The 21,766-nt window shown below is 37.7% G+C and overlaps 1 protein-coding gene and 1 non-coding gene across 2 annotated transcripts; both read left to right on the forward strand.

Moving 5' to 3' along the window:
- The first annotated feature begins 6,900 nt into the window (after positions 1 to 6,900).
- On the forward strand, positions 6,901 to 7,007 carry LOC120068666 (small nucleolar RNA R71). Its single transcript, XR_005479301.1, has one exon. It is a non-coding gene; the product is annotated as a small nucleolar RNA R71 (small nucleolar RNA).
- A 10,206-nt stretch (positions 7,008 to 17,213) lies between these two features.
- LOC120068027 (ribosomal RNA small subunit methyltransferase G) lies at positions 17,214 to 21,446 on the forward strand. Its single transcript, XM_039019697.2, has 9 exons — positions 17,214 to 17,444; positions 17,554 to 17,634; positions 18,555 to 18,644; positions 18,742 to 18,908; positions 19,862 to 19,931; positions 20,083 to 20,162; positions 20,290 to 20,352; positions 20,542 to 20,618; positions 21,228 to 21,446. The coding sequence occupies exons 1-9, from the start codon at positions 17,367 to 17,369 to the stop codon at positions 21,326 to 21,328; spliced, it is 807 nt and encodes a 268-aa protein (XP_038875625.2). The 5' UTR covers positions 17,214 to 17,366; the 3' UTR covers positions 21,329 to 21,446.
- The last annotated feature ends 320 nt before the right edge of the window (positions 21,447 to 21,766 follow it).

Below are 21,766 nucleotides of genomic sequence, written 5' to 3' on the forward strand. Positions count from 1 at the left end.
TGTTTAATTTTATGAAGTGGAAATATGGATGATATGCGTTCATGAAATTGCGATGTGCACTCAAGTTTCCTCAGCGGAATCCAAGTGTAAATTTCCTTAAGTTTCCTGGTAAGTCTAGGGTCGATCACAGGGACTTGTGAAAACAGATGGCATTGGTAATTTTTATGAAAGCCTTGCACTAACCAAATAAATAAATTGTTGGTTTGTTGTTGATTGCGCTAATGAAGAAAATAAACAAAATGCAACGGATTTAAGAAAAGTCAGTTGTGTGATAGATGCACTGAGTATGCGATGAACGGGTTGAGAAGATCTTTAGCTTGCATTACTTGGGAATGCGTCAGACTATGCGATCATGCTATCACCATGCACAGCAAGTCATTTTCCAATGCAAATGCGATGCTCCTAAGTCTAGGACACATGTGTTGAATGCAAAAGTGTCCATAGAGCTTATCTCTAAGTCTCTACTCTTGTCCTATGCGATGATGCAAGATGCATAAAAGCAAGGTGACCGCATATAATCATATCCTATCTCTAGGATACATGCAATGCGTATATAACAAATAGGCTCATTCCTAAGCGCCTATCTCTTGATTATGCGTTCTAATCTGACTCTCCCGAGCCTATATTCTAACCTTACCTTCCCAAGTCTAAATCCTGTCCTTAGACTACCCTCCCAAGTATCTCTAATGGACGAATGAAGCATACACAATACAAGATAATCACATAGCATGGAGATTCCTTAGTTGTGCTAGCTAAATGCTTCTCAACCCATTCAACTAGTTTAGCTACTCATGCGTAAATAACAGAGAGTGAACAGATATAGAGAAATAGATTCCATTTCGATAAATGAGTGGAGTACAAAATGAAAATGGAGGTTAAAGATAGAGAGCCTAGTAGTAATTCCTTGCTGACCGATGCTTTTACAATATAATCTCTATTCAGTTCTAAAGATGTTCCCTCTTCCACAGGCGTCGGCCCTCTCTCTATCCTTGAAGCTTCCGGTGCTCTCCCAAGCTTACTGAAACGATCTATCGACACAACCTTCTCTCTCGCGTTCGCCTTAAAACGAAAGAAAACTATGAACAAGGGCGTGCGAACTTGTGGAAAAAAAAGAATAGTGAACTCGTGAACCCCTTTTCTGAAGGATGCCCGTGGTATTTATAGAACATTCAAGGTGAACGGCGGCTTCTCTCTCATGATTGTACAGATGGGACGGGTTTAATTCCTGACTGATGCGCCGAATATTTGTCACCGAAAAGCTAAATGTACTTTGTGATCATTATCGGTTGTCAACTTAATTCAAATTCAACTGTCATCAGCTTTTTGTCACATCGCGATTAATTAGCCTTTCACCCAGATGCGCCCACCAAGTTGCGCTGACCAGGTTGCGGCGATCCTTCTTGGACGAATGTTTGTGAGCACAATCATCGCAAAGCCTTGCGGTGAAGTTGCGCTCGATCAATGATTTTCTATGATCGCAATTCTTGTATTGCGTCAACGTATATTCTGCACAAAAATACAAAATTCAATTATTCTAATGCGATGAACGCATACGACCACAATATTATGAAATTGATGCTTAATGGACGCAAATTAGCATATTTCATCAACGCAATCCAACATTGTTTAAGAACTTAGCACTATGATAATCTGCATTTCACCCATTATCAATAGGACGCCCCTGCTCGTATGTCCATTAAATGAATGATCCGGATCAGACCATTTGTGACAAGTCACAACATTTTTAACAATTCCACAAAGCGGGTCGTGTCCGTAATGTTACCAAGATAAGGTTTCCCTCCTATATCCATATACTACAAACTATTTTTGTTGTCACTTAAGACATGATCCACTTGTATGTCACTATATACATGCTTAAGTTACATAAAGACAACCAAGGATATTAAGTTTATTGGTTTATGGTAAAATAAAAAACATCTAAATGTGCAAAGTCAAGTAGTGAAGTAAATATTATTTAAATTATACATCATAAGTGTTCGTGCAAAGTTGTTTAAAAACTACAGAACATAGGACTTTAGGGCACAAACCCCAATAATCTCCCACTTGTCCTAAAGTGAAGTGGGGAGTATGAGTAAATAGGTACAAAACAATAAACTAGGGCATAAAAACCCAGTGCAACAAAATCTCCCACTTGCCCTAGTCCAGCCACGGGCAGTCCCATAGATCCATGCTCTGAAGGTGACCCAAACAATGTAGTCGTGAGAGCTTTCATATACTGATCAACAATATTTTGTTTAAAAGTGATCTTTGTGACGATCACGTCTCCTTGATGCACTATCTCGTGGACCAGATGATACTTTCGCTCAATGTTTTTTTGCGTCTATGTCTCTTGGGCTCCTTGGAGTTTACCACAGCACCACTATTGTCACAATAGAGGGTGATGGGCACAGACATATCTGGAACAACTTCCTGCTCTGTCAAGAACTATCTGAGCCAGACGACCTCTTTAGCAGCTTCACAAGTAGCTATGTACTCGGCCTCCATCGTGGAGTCGGCGATGCACCCCTGCTTAGTGCTCCGCCACACTACAGCTCCTTCATTAAAAGTAAATACTGACTCTAAAGTGGACTTTCGAGAGTTCTTATCAGTCTGAAAGTCAGAATCCATGTATCCAGTAAGGATCAAATCTCGAGACCCATACACGAGCATGTAGTCCCTCGTTCTCCAAAGATACTTAAGGATGTTCTTAACTGCGGTCTAGTGACCCTGACTTGGGTTAGACTGATATCTATTGACTATTCACACAGCATAGCAGATGTCTGGCCTAGTGCAGAGCATCGCATACATTAAGCTGCCGACGGTAGATGCATATAGGACCTGTCTCATCTCCTCAACCTCTTGAGGCATCTTAGGACACATGTTTTTAGACAAAGTGACTCCATGCATGAATGGTAGTAGGCCCTTTTTGGAGTTCTGCATCGAGTACTTAAGCAAGATTTTGTCAATATACGATGCCTGAGATAGAGCTAACAATTTGTTCTTACGATCCTGAAAGATCTGTATACCCATAAACTAAGCCTCTCTCAAATATTTCATTTGGAATTGGGTCGCTAGCCAGTTCTTACCTGTAGTCAGTAGACCTACATTATTCCTAATGAGTAGTATATCGTCTACATACAATACTAAGAAAGCTACAGAACTGTTAATAGCTAGAAATTTCATGAAACCCATATAGCGATTAGGCAGGTTCGTAACCCTCCCACTACGTCGAGGTTCCCTCAACTCTTAAGGTGGAACCGACCTACCAGATGAACTATCATCAATAATTCTGGTTGATGAAGCAGGTTCTTCAACAACTCTTGTTGAAGTTTCAGTAGTTTCTTTGGAAAACTCACTTAACACGACTTTACTACGTGGACTGTGCTCCCTGATATGATCCTCCTCCAGGAAAGTAGTGTTCGTGGAAACAAAACACCTTATTTTCGGACGGATCATAAAAAACCTCCTCGTATACCTTTTGGGGTAGCCTACAAAGAGGCACAACCTCGATCGTGATTCCAAGGCTTTTACACTGTGTTATCTCTATTATGCCCAAAATATGTTCTTGCTTCCGCAAGAGTTGGCTCTCTCTCTGACTTTGACACTTCCCGAAATTCTTCTGAGTTCACCGGGACGATCTCTCGGTGTAATCTCCCTTCACTCGCTTCCCCCTTCTAAGTAAAAGAAAAACTATTAACAGAGCTAACTTCTATCTATATGGTGAACTTTGTAAACTACACGAACTCCTTAAACGAAGGTGGCCTTCAGTATTTATAGAGGTGAAGAACTTTTTCTTTCGAATGATTGCACTGATAAGATGTCATTAATTCTCTATCTGATGTACCGAATATTTGTCACCGAAAAGTTGAGTGTACTTGCTACAGTATGTCGTTAACGACTTGTCAACTTAATTCGGAATCGACCGTCATCAGCTTTCTGTCCCATCGTGATTTATTAAGCTTTCACCCAGATGCGCCCACCTTGATGCACCGACTCTATGAGGCCACCTTCTTGAGCAGATTTTCGCGAGCGCAAATGATTGCATAGCCTTGCGGTCGCAATCTCTTAATGTGCTCGGACATTAATTTCTTCAGATCGCATTTTCGCCTTGTGCCAATGTATTTTCTACACAAAATACATAAGTTAGCTGTTTTAATGCGATGGACGCATGTGATCGCAATGTTGTAAACTTAATGCTTTTGGACACAATATTGTATATTTTTACCATCGCAATCCTACATTGTTTTATAACTTCACACTGTAATAACGTGCATTTATGCCCGTTATCACACCCCCAAATTCAAAACAATGCTTGTCCTCAAGCATAAGCTAAAGATTTTCTCTAGCAAGCCGACTGCCTTTTTCTTTCCTAGATTTCTCAAGGTTGCCTTATTCAAATCTTATGCACCAAAATCTTCTTAATTCTTATCCAGGTCTCTTTTTGAAATAGTTATAAAATTTAGGGACCGCAAGTTTAACCTTCAAAAATACTTTACTAGTTTCCAGGGCATCGCATGATTTATTTCATATAAAAAAACTTTTTCAACTGAGGTATTTTCAAATGATTTTTATCCTTGTGTATTTTAGACATATATTTTTTTTCTATGACCTTGCGCTGATCCGAGTGCCTAGCCTTCGTTTTGGCTTGCCCCCACGTGTGTCATGCGAACATCCAACTACGAGCAAGGCGCTCTTTCTCAGTTTAAACTCATACCCATTTGGCAGCGAAGTTGCAATAATTTATTTATGCGTTGATCACGATTCCTACCTTCGTTTTGGCTTGCCCCCACGTGTGTCATGCGGACATCCAACTAGGAGTAGGGCGCTCTTTCTCAGTCTAAACTCATACCCATTTGGCAACGGAGTTGCGATCATTTATTTATGCGTTGATCACGATTCCTACCTTCGTTTTGGCTTGCCCCCACGTGTGTCATGCGAACATCCAACTACGAGTAGGTCCGATTGCAACGTATATATATATATATATATATATATATATATATATATATATATATATATATATATATATAAATATATATATATATTTCTTTTTTCTAGAAACTAAAATTAGCAAGGTTGACCGCACCCCCAAATTTAAATGCAACAATGTCCTCATTTCTGAAAGATTGAAAGAAGTCATGCGATGCTCTTAGGAAGTTTCGTGAAAAGTCAGTTTGAAAGAAAGCTGGCAGACCACTAACTTCGAGAAATATTTCATGAGATGACTGTCGTAAAATTAAGTTGACTCTAGTATATACGAAAAATAGAGGCATGTGTTTCATCATTGAAATCATAATTGGCAAAGAGAAATAATGCGGTGACTTACTAAATTAATAAATGTGTAATGATTGCACCGACTAAAGAGGATGCAATGATAAAATTATGAAAGTTAAAATGATATGCGATAGAGCAAAATTTGGAATAAATAAAGTCAAGGAAAGATACAACCCCCAAATTTGTTCTGTCACCCGCATTATTTGTGAACGCATCCTTCTTTGCGGCGAACTGCTCTCTTCGATTGCGGTGGCGGAATAAGCTAGTTGCGTCTTTCGTGTAGTGCCTCCACAATCGGTCACCACGATCGTTGCACAGAAAACATTGAGAGGGTCAAATAAAAAACAAAGTTAACACAAATTTTCTCTTTTTTTTTTTTTTGGACAAAAAGACAAATATACAATAATAGTTAAAAGAAAGGTAATGAAAGTTCATGAGTCATTGATAGGAAAAATGATATTCCAAAAGGATCGCGTCCCTAATGAGTGTGAGTCACATATAAACGCAAGGACTGCTTATTTCCATCTGTGCTTTTTACATCCAGGGCAGCTTCCTCTTCTTTTCTTGGTCTTCTGGGATCTTGACTGCCTTAATCTAGAGCTTTTCCCTATTGACATTCATCACGATCTTCCCCTTGTGCACATCAATTTCAGCACGACTGGTCGAGAGGAATGTTCGTCCCAATATGATGGGCGCATCTTCGCCCACTTTATAGTCCAGAATGATGAAATATGTCGGCAAGATGAATTTGTCAATTGAGATTGCGGCATCTTTCAACTCTCCTTCGGGATGTATTCGGGATCTGTCTGCAAGTAAGAGAGTCTTCGTCGTGGGCGTGAGTTTGCCTTTATTCAATCGTTGGAAGATTGATAGCGACATTATGTTTATACTTGCCCCAAGATCGCATAGTGCTTAACCAATGTAGACTCCTCCAATTGAGCATGGTATCGTGAAGATTCCTGGGTCGCACATTTTTGGTGGGATCATAGTATTTCGCGTTACTGCCTCTATAGCGATCTTATCTTCATCATTCTGTTTCTTTTTTAATCTCTGCAGGAATGGTGGTAACTAGACTTCTTCCATCTCGCGTTCTAGAGGCTTGAAGGTGGACGCAACCTCTGGGTTCATTTTCTCGGGCTCTTCTGTATCATATGTCAACGGGTCCTCGGTTGTTACCGCATTCAAGTTGGTCGTGATGGGTTCCTCCCCTACTTCCACTGCCATTTTTTCGCTTAGCAAAGAGACTGCTAAGCATTGTTCCTTTCATGCACCCCCAGAGTTCCGAGGGAGCTCAGTTGAGCTCGACAATGCTTCTTGCGGTCTTTTTTTGAGTTTGCCCGCAATCTGTCCTAGTTGAATTTCAAGATTTCGGATGGATGTCGCTTGATTCTGAAGCACTGATTCATTATTCTTAATATACTGCTACAACAAGCTCTCTAAGGATTAAGATTACGGTGCCTACGAACTGCTGGCTTAATCTTTGATTTTTGGAAATGCGATCAAGTATATTTTTCGCCTCATTGTAAGTTTTATCAAGCAGACCACCAGCTGCTGCCGCGTTGGCAGCCGTCTGTGATGCAGGGTTTAGTCCGTGGTAGAAAAATCTCCATCTGTAAACAATCTGGTAAGCCGTTATGTGGGCAATCTCTTACCAGCCTCTTAAACCTCGCCCAAGCATCATTGGGCGATTCGTCAATTTCTTGTTCAAAATTTGTAATTAACTTCCTCCTTCTTGCGTTCTCCATTGGAGGGAAGTATTTCTTCATGAACTTTTCCATTACTTTTTCCTACGATGTTATCTCCCCTAGTTCGAGAGAATAAGCCCATTTTCTTGCTTGATCGCATAAGGAAAATGGGAACAACATTAGTCGAACCTCCTCAACGGAGATATTTGGGAACACAAAAGCTTGCAGATTTCAATGGAACTCCAGAGATGGGCGTGCGGATCCTTGCCACGCCTTCCACCAAACTGTTCGGCCATTTGAATCATCTGCAACATAAATGGTTTCATTTCAAACCTCGATCCGTCCAGAGCTAGCCTCATAATTCTTGGGGAGAAATCATATAAGTCGGGCGACGCATAGTCTCGAATGGGTCTATTACGGTCATTCGCCAGGAGGATGGGGTTAGCCATTATATTATTTGCGTCTGCGACCCTCTCTTCTCGTTGTTTCGCCATTCTTGGAGTTCTGTCTTGTTGTTGTTGGCGGTTGTTTCTCAATCTTCATCGGAATGTTCTTTCAATCTCTGGGTCGTAATTTGCCAGAGATTGAAAGCTGCAAAGAAAATCAAAAAAATTACCGTTAGCACAATGTATTGTCGAAGTCCCCGGCAACGGCACCAAAAACTTGATACGTTATTTTATTCGATGAAATAATGGTGTAGAATGCGATGGTGGAATATGCGTTGTGCATCCAAGTTTTCTCAGTAAGACCCAAGTATAAATCCTACTGAGTTGCCTGGTAAGCCTAGGGTCGAACACAAGAACTAAGGAAAACAGTATGCGATGGTAATTTTAGGTCACTTTGCGGTAACAAATAAATTAAAGTGTTGGTTGGTTTGTTGTTTAAGGTATAAAATGTATGCGGCGGACTTGAGAAAGAAGTAATTATGCGATAGATACACTGAGTATGCAAAGGAACGAGTTGAGAAGGTCTTTAGCTAGTATTTCCTGAGAATGCGTTCAAGTTATGCGATAGCAATTCATTTTCCAATGCAAATGCGATAGCTCCTAATTTTAGGACGCATGTGATGAATGCGATAATGTCTATAGAGCTTATTCCTAAGTCTCTACTTCTTGCCTATGCGATGATGAAAGATGCACACAAGGACAAGACGACCGTATACAATCATATCCTATCTCTAGGGTGCATGCGATGCATTAATAGCAAACAGAACTTATTCCTAAGCTTCTATCTCTTGATTATGCGGTTCTAATCTGACTTTCCCGAGCCTAGATTCTAATCTGGCTTTTTCAAGCCTAGATTCTATCCTTAGACTACCCTCCCGAGTATCTCTAATGGACGAATGAAACATACATAATACAAGATAATCGCATAGAATGAAGATCTCAGGTTATGCTAGCTAAGTGCTTCTCAACCCATTCGACAGATTTAGCTACTCATGCATAATGTAAAGAGAGTGGACAGATATAAAGATGCAATTTCCATTTTTATAAATAGGCTCAGAGTACAAAATGATAATGGAAAATAAGAGTAGAGAGCTCGGTAGCAATATTTTGCTTCCCAAGGCTTTTACACTATGTTATCTCTATTATGTCCAAAAGATGTTCTTGCTTCCGCAAGAGTTGGCCCTCTCTCTGACTTCGACGCTACCCGGCACTCTTCTGAATTCACCGGGACGATCTCTCAGTGTAATCTCCCTTCACTTGCTTCCGCCTTCTAAATAAAAGAAAAACTATGAACAAGGCTAACTTCTATCTTAATGGTGAACTCTGTAAACTGCGCGAACTCCTTCAACGAAGGTGGCCTTCGGTATTTATAGAGGTGAAGAACTTTTTCTCTCGAATGATTGCACTAATGGGATGTCATTAATTCTCTGTCTGATTCGCCGAATATTTGTCACCGAAAAGTTGAGTGTACTTGCTACAATATGTCGTTAACGGCTTATCAACTTAATTTGGAATCGACCGTCATTAGCTTTCTGTCCCATCATGATTTATTAAGCTTTCACTCAGATGCGCCGGCTCTACGCAGCCACCTTCTTTAGTAGATTTTCGATGCGCCGGCTCTACGCAGCCACCTTCTTTAGTAGATTTTCGCAAGCGAAAATGATCACATAACCTTGTGGTCACAATCTCTTAATGCGCTCGGACATTAATTTCTTCAAATCGCATTTCCGCCTTGCGCCAATGCATTTTATGCACAAAATACATAAGTTAGTTGTTTTAATGCGATGGATGCATGCGATCGCAATGTTGTGAACTTAATGCTTTTGGACGCAATATTGTATATTTTTACCATTGCAATCCTACATTGTTTTATAACTTTGCACTGTAATAACGTGCATTTCTACCCATTATCAATAGACATACCCATATCTCGAGTAATCATCAGTAAAATCGATAAAAGTACTCATAGCCTCCTCGAGCTCACACATTCATAGGACCACAAAGGTCAGAATGTACTAATTCAAGAGGCTCTTTGGCTCAATAACCTTTTCCAGTAAAAGGTCATTTAGTCATATTACCTTCAAGGCAAGATTCGCACACTGGTAAAGAATTTTTCTCTAACTCGCTTAGAAGGCCATTCTTCACCAATCTCTCAATCCTACTGAGATTGATGTGCCCTAATCGAAGATGTCAAAGTCGGGCATTTTCTTTTGGAAAAACTCATTGGCATTTAGATTGAGTTACGACAGATTTAAACATCTCTATGTTATAGAGGGAATTTAAGGCTAAAGGTCTTAGCACATACAAGTTATTTTCCAATTAAGCTGTACAAATTTCAATACCATCCTTACGAATAAATGCTTTATTCAATTTAAAAGAAATAGTGTAATTGTATTGTAATAGACACTTTACAGAAATAAGGTTCCTTTTTAGTTCAGGAACTACAAAGACATCTTTTAATATAAGAAACCTATTCTGTAAAGTAAGCTGGATGTCTCCCACTAACACAGCTGAGACGACATGCCCAGTGCCTACTCGCAACGTCATCTCACCAGCCTCCAAATTTTGCTAGGATCTAATCCCCTTTGTCTGCCTTGGCAGCCTTCTTTTCCTTCAGATAACAAGGACAATTCCTCTTCTAGTGTCTGTCCAGGTTAAAGTGGAAATATTTTCCTTTTTCAACCGGCAGTGGATGCTTCTTCTGGGCGACAGATGGTGGGTTAGCAGGCACATTCCTTTTCCCTTTACCACCTTTCTTCTTCTTCCCCTTTCCAGAGTTAGAAGTTGAAGGTATAGACTTTGTTCCTGAGGTTGAACCTCGATAGAACTCTTTAGAGGACGAGACAACATTTTTCTCACTTCCCTTTTTCTCCATATTTTTTTAGTAAGGATTGGTAAGTCTGCAACTCGTTGAGGAGAGTGGTAAGAGAATAGTCTACTTTGTTAAGAATCATATTGCTAACAAAGTGGAGGAAGCTCTCCGACAATGAATGCAGGATAATGCTAACCTAATTGCCCTCATCGATTTTAGACCCATTCACCTCTGCCACGTTAAAATGGACCATCATCTTCAGTATATGTTCATAAACAGAGGTGCCTTCCTCCATTTTGGAGCTGAAGATGTGTTTCAGAGCCTCATGCTTGAGCTGTCCAGACAGCTGTCCGAACATTCCCCGCAAGGACTCTATGATCTCACAAGCTGAGACCATGGACTCGTGTTTCTTGGCCAACACGTCACTAAGACTGGTCAGAATATAGGCTCGAGCCTTCTCGTTTTCCTGTGTCCAACGCTCGTACGCTATCCGAACATTTCGAGTAGCATCCTGAGGTGGAATAGGAGGACATTCCTCCGTAACGACAAACTTCAGATCCTCGATGATGAGTATCGTCGTTAGCATATGTTTTCAACTTGAATAGTCTAGGCCATTCAGTTTTTCGGCGCTAAGTAAATTGATAGTGGTTGATGATGCCATTAAAAACCGTTGCTGAAAAAATGAATAACCTTTTATAAGACTTTGCAAAAACCACATTTTTTTAATTAACCAATTAATTTTGGCAAAACAAATTTCAAATACCCTAAGTGAAAAGACTTTTATTTTGCAATGATGTCCCAACAAGGCAAGACAAATGTCACCGGTGGGGTGATTGGATGACTCTTCACTGGAATGAGACATTCTCAACCATTAGGCAGAACTTACTCTTAGAATTAAACCTAATAGCCACCATTTGTTCGGTCCAGAATAGTTAACACTTAACAATCCTGTGTAAGTGTAACCCCTCGTTTTCGGCCCCAGAGTCCCGCCCTAATGCACTCACCATAGGGAAAAAAGCAGATTAGAACAAGAGACTAAGTAACCTTATCCTCTTACAGTAGATCAAATAAAGAAATGCGTAAAACAGCCATCCTATAGGGGGACACACCCAGGGTGCCACGAGGCGATGCGGAGAAACTTTATTTAATCCAATGAGGGAGACCAAGGGATATTCTATCGCACTTCCCACCCCCACTTACTATGAACACTCTCTCTATCCACCTTGATATTGACCTACCCAAACACCATCTATCAGGGGGACACACCAAAGGTGCCTCGAGGCCAAGGGTAGATCTCTCGGTGTGGACTATGAGGGAGAAACGCGAGAGGCGAAAATAAAACATCAAATGCCCCAAGAACCTCCCACTGAATGTTCTACCTAGGGGTTTATTAACTTAAACAATCTGGCTACTGATGATGATCTAAATCATTTATAAAGTTTGCTAAAAAAAAACTTTTGTCTTTGAAATTAAAAAAAAAAAAAAAAAACAAATCCAAGTAGTCACATTAAACTCTTTAATGGACTTACCTTAATTTGCATGCATGCATCAAAGCTATCTAAATTACCTTTCTAGGTAGGTTCCTAGGTAGGGGTGTTCCGTTGCCGTCATCTTAAATACCCCAGCCTAGACAGAACCCGCCTTCGACAAAAGGTCTATTATAGATAGACTTGCTACATATTAATCTTTTAGTAATTATTTTAGTTCTAATTTCATTTTATAACTATTTATAAAATAAACAACTAAAACACTCATCCCACTTAACGAAGTATTTATAACGCTTATAAATATAACGTTAAATAAATAAAGCATACATAAATATAACCCTTATATTATATGATGCATGAGCATGCACTTATGTAAATTAAAACATGCTTCTCTAAATTATAACATTTACAATAAAGAGATGATGCATGACCAATGCATAACCTAAGGTGAGATTTACTATATGTGCATACCATATGACATATTAAAAAACAAACATCGCATGTAATAAATAAAGGATTAATGGACCGGGATGAGACTTTTCAAAAACCGAAATGAAATAACCCTATCTATTACATTTTTCATCAAGCAAACCGGTTTACCAGCATACCGGGTCTTGAATCGCCAGGAGGACTCCATTGTGTAGTAAACACCATAGGTAGACGATCGTCCAACGTGCACTAGACGATAGAAGCAAAATTAAACGATCGTGTAGTCGACAACAAGGTTGCGAAGCCTGATCGTCTATGCGATCGCTTAACGCGGCGACAGGTAAACGATTTACCTTGCGTTACTAAGAGATTGTTTAGTCAGTTACTAAGCAATGAAGCTTGCTGACCTAAACGATCGTCTAGAGCGCGTGCGCGTTAAGCGATACACGAGCATCCCATTGCCTAGATGTCTCGATACTCAGCGATTGTGTAACTGATCGTCGACACGATGCGATCAACCCTTGATCGCTTACCCGATCGTTTACACAATGTGATCATCAGCGATCGCGTACCCTATCATCTGCACGATGCGATCAATAGCGATCGCATACCCCATCGTCTATACGATGCGATCAACAGTGACCGCGTACCCCATCGTTTACACGATGCGATCAACCCTTAATTGTCTTCTTTCTCAAAGAACCGCAACGCTTGCTCCGATCTTTTTCACGAACAACTCAAAACTCAAACAGACTTTGAATATAGACTCGATAATGATTATTAATGCCCAAAAATGTAGGGGCCTTTACAAACAACCGCAAATGTAAAATAATTAAATCAAACTGAGGCTAACATCCACAAAAACATCCATAAATCCACACATCCACAACAATTTAACGATTAAAAAGTGTAGAAATGCACGCACCAATAACGTATTTGAAATTCTTTTGCAATAATGAATTGGAATATCAGAAAATCGAGTTCTCTGATACCAATTGAAGGAACTCTTATTCAAGAGTACCTATGAGTGGAAGCGAATATTTCCAATTCATTGTGACAGAATTACCGCATATACATTCAAAACATACTAATATGCATTCATAATGCTAAAGAGATCAAGAGATCATACCAGATGAAGATTTCTTCTTCACAGTGAGTCTAAAACTTAATCGTCTACCTCGAACAATCACCACTCAGATAAAAGGAAACGAAGATGACACCACCACTCAGAGCCCTCAGTATTCTTGGAGTGAGAATCCAAAGTGTGGGCTTTGTTCGGATTTGGTAGAAGGAAGGAGAAAGAGAAACCGTACACAATGATCAAGCAAGTGGGAGATGAGGTCGGCTATCGCATAGACAAAATGCTTAATCGTTTAGGTGAAGTATACAATCGTGTAGGAAAAAGTAAGCGATCGTCTAAACAATCGTGTAGGAAAAGGTAAGTGATCGTATAAACGATCGTGTAGGAAAAGGTAAGCGATCGTAAATAATCGTGAAGGAAAAGGGTGAGCGATCATCCAAATGATCGCGTAGGAAAAAATAACCGATCATCTATACGATCGTTTAGTAAATATCAGGAGCTAAACGATCGCATAAGAAAAGGTAGACGATCGTTTAGTTAATAGCGCGCGAAGGTATAATCGGTAAGCGATCGCTTCGCAATATCGTATATGTAAGCGATCGTGCAGGCACTATCATATAGACACTGATTTTCTAAACGATGACACTCTCTTTAACACAATGTTCGTGCATTTGTTCTCAACACACTGTCAGCTATTTATAATGCACTCATCCGTTATTTAGAACAGAAGAGACGCCGTCCCATTTCCTTTATAACTATCCAATGAATGTGATCTTATCATATTCATAACATATAAATTAATATCATATATTAATTATAATATTTTTCTCTACTAGATATAAATCATATTTATATCCAATTTCCTCCAAATTAATGTATCTCATACATAAATTTAATTATATCATATTTAATTAACTCGTTCAATTATATCATATATAATCGAACTCTCTCTTGTCAATTTGAACATTTCAAACTGACCCAAAAACTGATTCTCAACTTGTATCCAAGCTACCAAGGGGACCTTATGAACCTATGGCTCGAAGCTCCAATGGTACGTGAATAGCTGACTAAACTCTTTAGTCACGATATCCACCATCTGTTAACTGCCAGGCATTCCACTAAAGATCGACAGTTGAACTCTTCTTGCCATAGATATATTTCTATGTCCATTGGATATAACTAATTATCAATATGATGACCCTTCACAGATGCTCGTAATTATAGTAGGTCAATTTACCATTTTGCTCCTGTAATTACATCTTCCTCTTAAAGTACCACTGATCCCTCTAATGAATATTACAACATAGTCCTATTATGTGTGAACACCTCTCGGACCATGAGAAGGTGTGTGACGCCACATCGTTCAAGCCTCGGGATCAGCCCTTAAGAGAGTAATTTATCTACTTACCCCTACTTTGGGGAAGAAATGAACTTCATCTTGTGAAGCTGAGTTCCCAGCTCCCAAATCAGACGAATCCCCAAAATGGTAGGTTTGAGTCAGCGTTTTGGCCGCTCGCACCCGTGAAAATCAAAGGACCGCCCTCAATAGTAGGAGTTCCCAACTCACTCAGGATTGTGGTCATGTTACCTATGGTCATCCTAGTGAAGTGAAGTCTTAGTCATGAATGGAGTTATATGACAAGACATTAACACTTCGAGGTCAAGTCTTATACAAACTCTTTGTATAGGACGCCCCCGCTCGCATGTCTATTACATGAATGATGAAGATCAGACCATCTGCGACTAGTCACAACATTTGTAATAATTCCACAAAGCGGGTCACATCCGTAGTGTTACTAGGATAAGGTTTCCTTTCTATATCCATATACTACAAACTATTTTTGTTGTCACTTAAGACATGATCCACTTGTATGTCACTACATACATGCTTAAGTTACATAAAGACAACCAGGGATATTAAGTTTATTGGTTTGTTGTAAAATAAAAAACATCTAAATGTGCAAAGTCAAGTAGTGAAGTAAATATCATTTATATTATACATCACAAGTGTTCGTACAAAGTTATTTACAAACTACAGGGTACGAGACTTTAGGGCACAAACCCCAACAAAAGTCCATATCAATTACCGCTGAGCTAAGCCTACTTTGGCATAATAAACTAGTGTGAAGACGTAGGATTGAACATTCAACCTCTATAGACGAAGGTCATGCCAATTACCATCGAGCTAAGACAATATGTAGGGTAGGGGATCGAATAATCTGACTTTGAAATTGAAAATACAAGCATTTTGCTAATTGAGCTATGCTCGTTTTTGCTAAAATTTCGCTTGTTAGAGGCATATACTTGTAGGGCTATTGACGTTTTTTATTCAACGAAGATTCGTCTTTTCACCCTCATCACAATGACATTATGGAAACAATGCAATGGTCTTGATTTTCGGAAGTTCCAACATGCGTTGAAGGACTCATTTCAATGGGCTTATTATTGTCTGGAGAAACTTGATCATGGTTCGACTTGTCAATCAAATGGACGTGCAAGTGGCATCGATGCCTCTGCTGTTTTGGTGCCTCCTTCTACATTAGGCTGCCACAACTTTAGCACAACCACTAACGACCTCATTTCCCACTTTTCACAATGCATCTCCCTCCTCTGTACTCATATAAAATCAATTTAGATGCAATAGTTTTCTGTTGTATTGTGGGACTAGATGCTATTGTTTGAAATTTGATGGGAGAGATAATGTTTATGTTTGAAGCTTACCAGAATATTCCTAGCTTAGTCGAATTATCATAAGCTTTGGCTTTTTTAACGACATTACTATCATTATTGAAGCTTACTTGCACCATCTTTAAACTGAAGTAATCCTCAAACAGGCCATGAAAGATATTGGAATGAATTACAATGTTTTGTTGATGCTCTTCGTTCAAAATAGTATAATGGTTTCATCCATGGGTTCCTTTTTGCCAAGTGCGAAGAAAATACCACAACTTATGATTGTGTGATTCATGCTCATTATTTCGAATACTCGAAGATTTGGATTGAAGATTACCCATCACATGTGACCTCAGTTGTCTGTAGAGATATTCAAACCCCTTAGTTTACCTTTTGTTTATTTTGGTTTTGATTTCAATAATAAAGAAAAAAAAATTGAAACCAAGGGTTTATTTGGGAAACTGGAATGTAATCAAAATGACTGAAAATCAGTTTTACAATGAAATGTGAAAATCGATATTAGAATGAGATGACGAAAACGGTGGAAAAGAGAGTTGGGTTGAAAACAATGAAGAGAATGTAATAAGGATTACGAACCGAGTCCAAAGGCCACAATCCAAACGTTTGCTTGGAATTATAGCTTATTACATTCTAGTCCCAAGCTAATACTTTTTTGGTCCCTAGGTTTTGACTATAGTTTCTATTTGGTCCCTAAATTTTAAAATGATACACATTTAGTTCTTAAGATTTGAGTTTTGTTTCAATTTAGTTCTTAAGTTTCAAAATGTTACAATTTTACCCTTAAGATTTGAATTTTGTTTCAATTTGGTCCCTACATTTCAAGTTTTTACATTTTTAATCTCAATATTTCATTAAATACTCAATTTCAATCATTAGTGTCAATTTCTATTAATTAATTAAAAAAATTATGAAGTGAAATTTTAAATTTAATTTTAAAAGTGATAAGAATGGTGAAATTTAATTAATTATAATTCTTTTAGCGATTTTTAATTTATTAACATAAATTAACTCTAAACACGGAAAGTGAGTATTTAGTGAAAAATCGAGACTAAAAGTGTAAATCTTGAAACGTATGGACCAAATTGAAGCAAAACTCAAATGTCAAGAGTAAAATCGTAGAATTTTGAAACTTAGAGACTAAATTAAAACAAACTCAAAAAACTTAAAAGAATAAATGTATAACATTTTTAAACGTCGAAACTAAATAGAAATAAACCAAAACTTAAGGACCAAAAATGTATTTTTACAATAAAAAAAAATCAAACAGCAATATCCATTAAGTACGTGGTGCATTTTGAAGAAAAAAAAAAAAAGAAAAGAACGAGTTTCCTTTCTACTCTATGATGGCGGGTAAGCGAAAAATAAGGAAAAGGGTGAAAAAAAAAAAAAAAAAAAAACTTCCATCTATTATCCGAGCGAGGTGAGAAGCCGAAAATCACAGAACAAAATAGGAAGAAGATGGGGGATCTCTACGCTTTGGACTTCGATGGAGTTCTCTGCGATAGCTGCGGAGAAAGCTCTCTTTCTGCTGTTAAGGTTCGTCTCTCTCACTTTCCTCTTTGCTTCTTCTGAAAATGAATGAAAATTCCTCCCTCTGAAAACAAAAGTTTTGACCCAAAACGAGTTAATACAACTCTGTTATCAGGCTGCTAAAGTAAGATGGCCTGGATTGTTCGACGATGTGGATTCCAGTTTGGAGAATTGGATTGTGGATCAGATGTACACGGTGAGTCTGTTATTGCCCTTTAATTGTTCCAATCTGTTTGTTTGGATAACATTTTCAATCCAAAAGACGCTGAATCTATTTCTCATAGAAGTACATGGAAAATTTTATAGTGGGTTTGTTGCACATTTTGTTTTTCTGTTCTCTAATTAAAAATTAGTGTGTGTTTTCTGTAATTCAAAAGTTATATTAAATTTTTTCGGTCATAACTTGAAAACCTGAACAAAAGGGAAAATTTGTTTCTGTGTTTTAAATATAGTTCAGTCAAATTTAAAGATTGAAAGACATAAAAACAAGTAAAATATATTCTTACTAGAAAGACATTTGGGAAAAAGAAGAAGAGAAATGGAGATAACGAAGAGAAAATGAGGGGGCAGGAGCTCAAGGACCTGGTAGTAATTAATTGCAGGCAAAAATATATATATATATATATATAAGGAACTATATATGTTGTTCTGAAAACATAGCTTTATGCTTTTCGAAATAAAATTTTTATAAATACATATTTGCACAGCAATGTTTTTGAAAGTTCTCTTGTTTTCATATAGCTTATTTTCATAGATAAACTGTCTTCTATAGCATTTGAATTTGTTTTTTTCTTCTAAATGTTAGGATTTTGAATTATATTTTGTATAGTTAGTTTGTTGTGTTTGTCATCTTTTATTTGGCTTTTTAATTGTTTGCATTGTTCAATGCAAGCTCGACATGTAATAAGAAAAGAAAATTCGAGTGCACAATAACTTATAGCCCTTTTTTACTTATTGTCACAAACACTGCACACTTCATAATTATACAAAAAACTTGTAATGTTTCAGTGCCATTTTTCTTTTATCAAATACAGAGAAGCCCCAAGAAATGTCATTAGCAGATAGAAGTTATCAATAAAACATTGTTAATATAACTAATGTCCTGTAATGTGGTAGGTCCGCCCTGTGGTTGAAACTGGATATGAGAATTTATTGCTGGTGAGGTTGCTGTTGGAGATGAGATTACCCTCAATTAGGAAGTCTTCGGTGGGTATGCCCACAGTTCTGCTTCAGTTTATAAAATCAGTTCTGTTGACATTCTTAGGAAATTGCGGACATTATATTTATTTTTTCAATTAGAAAGGTTGCAGAAGGGCTCACAGTTCATGGAATATTGGAGAATTGGTCAAAACTCAAACCAGTCATCATGGAAGAATGGCGAGAGAATAGAGATGCTCTCATAGACCTTTTTGGAAAGGTTAGAGATCAATGGATTGATGAGGACTTAGCAACTTGGATCGGTGCAAATAGGTACTTTAGACAAGGTTTTCAAATGGAATAGGTATCTTGCTTCAAACTAATGATGGTTAAAGCCATCATAGGAATTTGAGCACTACTTTTTGGTAGCTTTTGTTTCTTTTGTTTGAGCTCCAATATCTTGGCTGTCCAATTGACCTTCTCTCTTTAGCGAGGAGGAAGGCTGAGGTGTTGGGAGTTGATGAATCTTTAAGCATTCAAAATTAACAAAAATTTTAAGCTGAAGCACGGAAGACACAACTATGGAAATGTTCGAGTCTTGTCCAATTAATTATCTCAAAGTATCTGCTATTCATCAAGAGGACGATACATGAGTTTTGCAATTCTTATTTATTAATTAATTTATTTTTATTTTATTCAATTATTACTTATTTAACAGTATTCTAGAATAATTTCAGGCTTATCCAGATGGGATAGTCCAAAAGTTAACTCCTATTTATGAAATCATGTTATTTTACCCCCAAATGATATTTAATATATCTGAGCTCTTTTTGAAGCTTCTGAGCAACGAAATGTCAATTTTGAGTTCCAGTTGTCTCAGCATTTTACATTAGTTTAAATTGGAATGCTTTTATTTCTGCTTCTTCTACTAGTTAGCTTGTAATCTTTTGCTAAGTGTTTGCATTTTCCTTGAATTTCTTATGTTGTTGGATCTTTTGATTTGTCTCCTATCATGTATTTTGAGTATTAGTCTCATTTCATTATTTCAATGAGTAGGGTAGTTTCCGTTTCTATTTCCTCCTGTTGTATGAGTTGTGACTGAATTAAAACATGTTGACTGCCTTCCTTTCTCTCTAATGAGAAGGATCATATCGAGGAAATGAAAGGTCCTGACTGATGTCGACATTCACTCTTGGTCAAGACTGACATAATGTCAATTATCATGTACTAATTATTTCTACCTTTAGATTTGGAAGGTTGTTGCATTTGTTTAACATCCTGTACAGATTTTATCCAGGTGTTTCTGATGCTCTGAAGTTCTCAAGCTCTAGGATATACATAGTTACCACAAAGCAGGTTTGGTTCTCACTTAAACACTTGCTAAAATCTCTAACACGTATCTTTACTAGGGGTGATATAAAACCATCCTTTTAAGGTTACAGAAGTCCGTTCACTGAAATGCACCTTCTCACAAAACTCATATTCTTCTCCTCTTTTCTTGATGCAGGGTCGATTTGCTGAGGCTCTACTACGAGAACTTGCTGGAGTGACCATACCACCAGAAAGAATATATGGTCTAGGAACAGGGTTAGTCCATTACTCTAGCGTAATCATCACTAAAGTATAGTTTTTCGTTACAAAATGCATATTGCCCTGACTTGTTTGTCATATCATGAAAATTTATTACCTCTTTGACATTGATGATTTCTTTCAGTCCAAAGGTAGAAGTTTTAAAGATGCTTCAAAAGATGCCTGAGCACCAAGGATTGAAACTGCAGTAAGATATATCACAGTATATTTTCACTCGTCATCCGTAGCAGTGGCCTTTACAAGTGCCATTACACGTGTTTTGTGTTACTCTCTCTGATCTCTTCTCTCCCTTAACTATTTATAAAAAAGAAAGCGAGAGGGAGAGAGAGAGAAAGAAAAAGAAAACTAAGAATAGATGTGCTTTAAATGTGGCCAGCTTTGTGGAAGATCGATTGGCTACCCTAAAGAATGTCATCAAAGAGCCAGAATTAGATGGGTGGAATATATATCTGGGTACACCTCTTCTCTCTCTCAGTCATTTCTTTTAAACATAATGATACTTTCGTTATCCTCTGAAGTACTTGGTCCTTTTTTTTTTATCCATTTGTTCTTTTGAGAATGTTTTAGATGAAGGGTAAGAATCCACTAAGCAGACGTATAACCACGAACAAAGGAATGGCGCTTATTGCCCCTTTAATTTATCTTAGATTTAGAAAATTAAGACATTAAAGTTTCCCTTAATTTCCACATTTGAATATATGTATGTATATATATATATAAAGTTTGAATATAGAAGTGGTTAGAATTCCTTGAATCTGTTATCTGGTGCTTCATATTTATGTTATTTGTACTATTTACAATTTTGGCCTTAGGGTTTAGAAGAGTGTATCATATAAACTCTCTAACCCTACTGATGCCTTTAGCTCTGTAGTATGAAATCCTTGACACATGGATATAGTTAATATACTGTTAGTGAACCACGTAAATCTCTATGTCGATTTTCTGTTATTTACATTTTCTATTCATCTTTGATTGTCAATTTCTTAATCGAAGTTTTAGCTTAGAGTCTGTTACTAATGGCTGCACATGTGCGTTCGTTTGATGATGGCTTATTGCTAACAGTGGACTGGGGATATAACACACAGAAAGAGAGAGAGGAAGCAGCAGCGATTCAAAGGATTCGACTTCTTCAGCTATCTGACTTCAGTACGAAGCTCAGGTAGTACTCTTCATTGTTCCCAGTTGATATTTATGTATCCTTTTTGCAGATGAATGCTATTCTTAATTGTCCAATACATACTTTGAATTGATATTCAAATTTAATAATTATCTTTTCTTTTACTCTTTTCTTAGTTTATTATTCCAACAATTATATCTCTACTCTAGTTAAGATTTTGAGATTAGGTATTTGACTTTTCAGTTAAAATACCATTTTAGCACCACTTTGAGAATCATCCTTTAGTTATTTTACCTTCAAAATTTCTATCTCATTGGTATTGGGAGTGAATTTATTTATTTATTATTTTTATAGTTCAATATGGGATTGAAGAAATTCGTTTCTCTCAAACCTTTTGATTGATAGTACATTTTATGAGCTATGCTCAAGAGGAGATTAGTTATAAATTTAGGATTTAACTTAAAGTTTGGAACTTATGTTTGAA

Source organism: Benincasa hispida, chromosome 12, assembly GCF_027475165.1.
Source record: "Benincasa hispida cultivar pf3 chromosome 12, pf3_genome.v1.1, whole genome shotgun sequence".
NCBI lineage: Eukaryota > Viridiplantae > Streptophyta > Magnoliopsida > Cucurbitales > Cucurbitaceae > Benincasa > Benincasa hispida.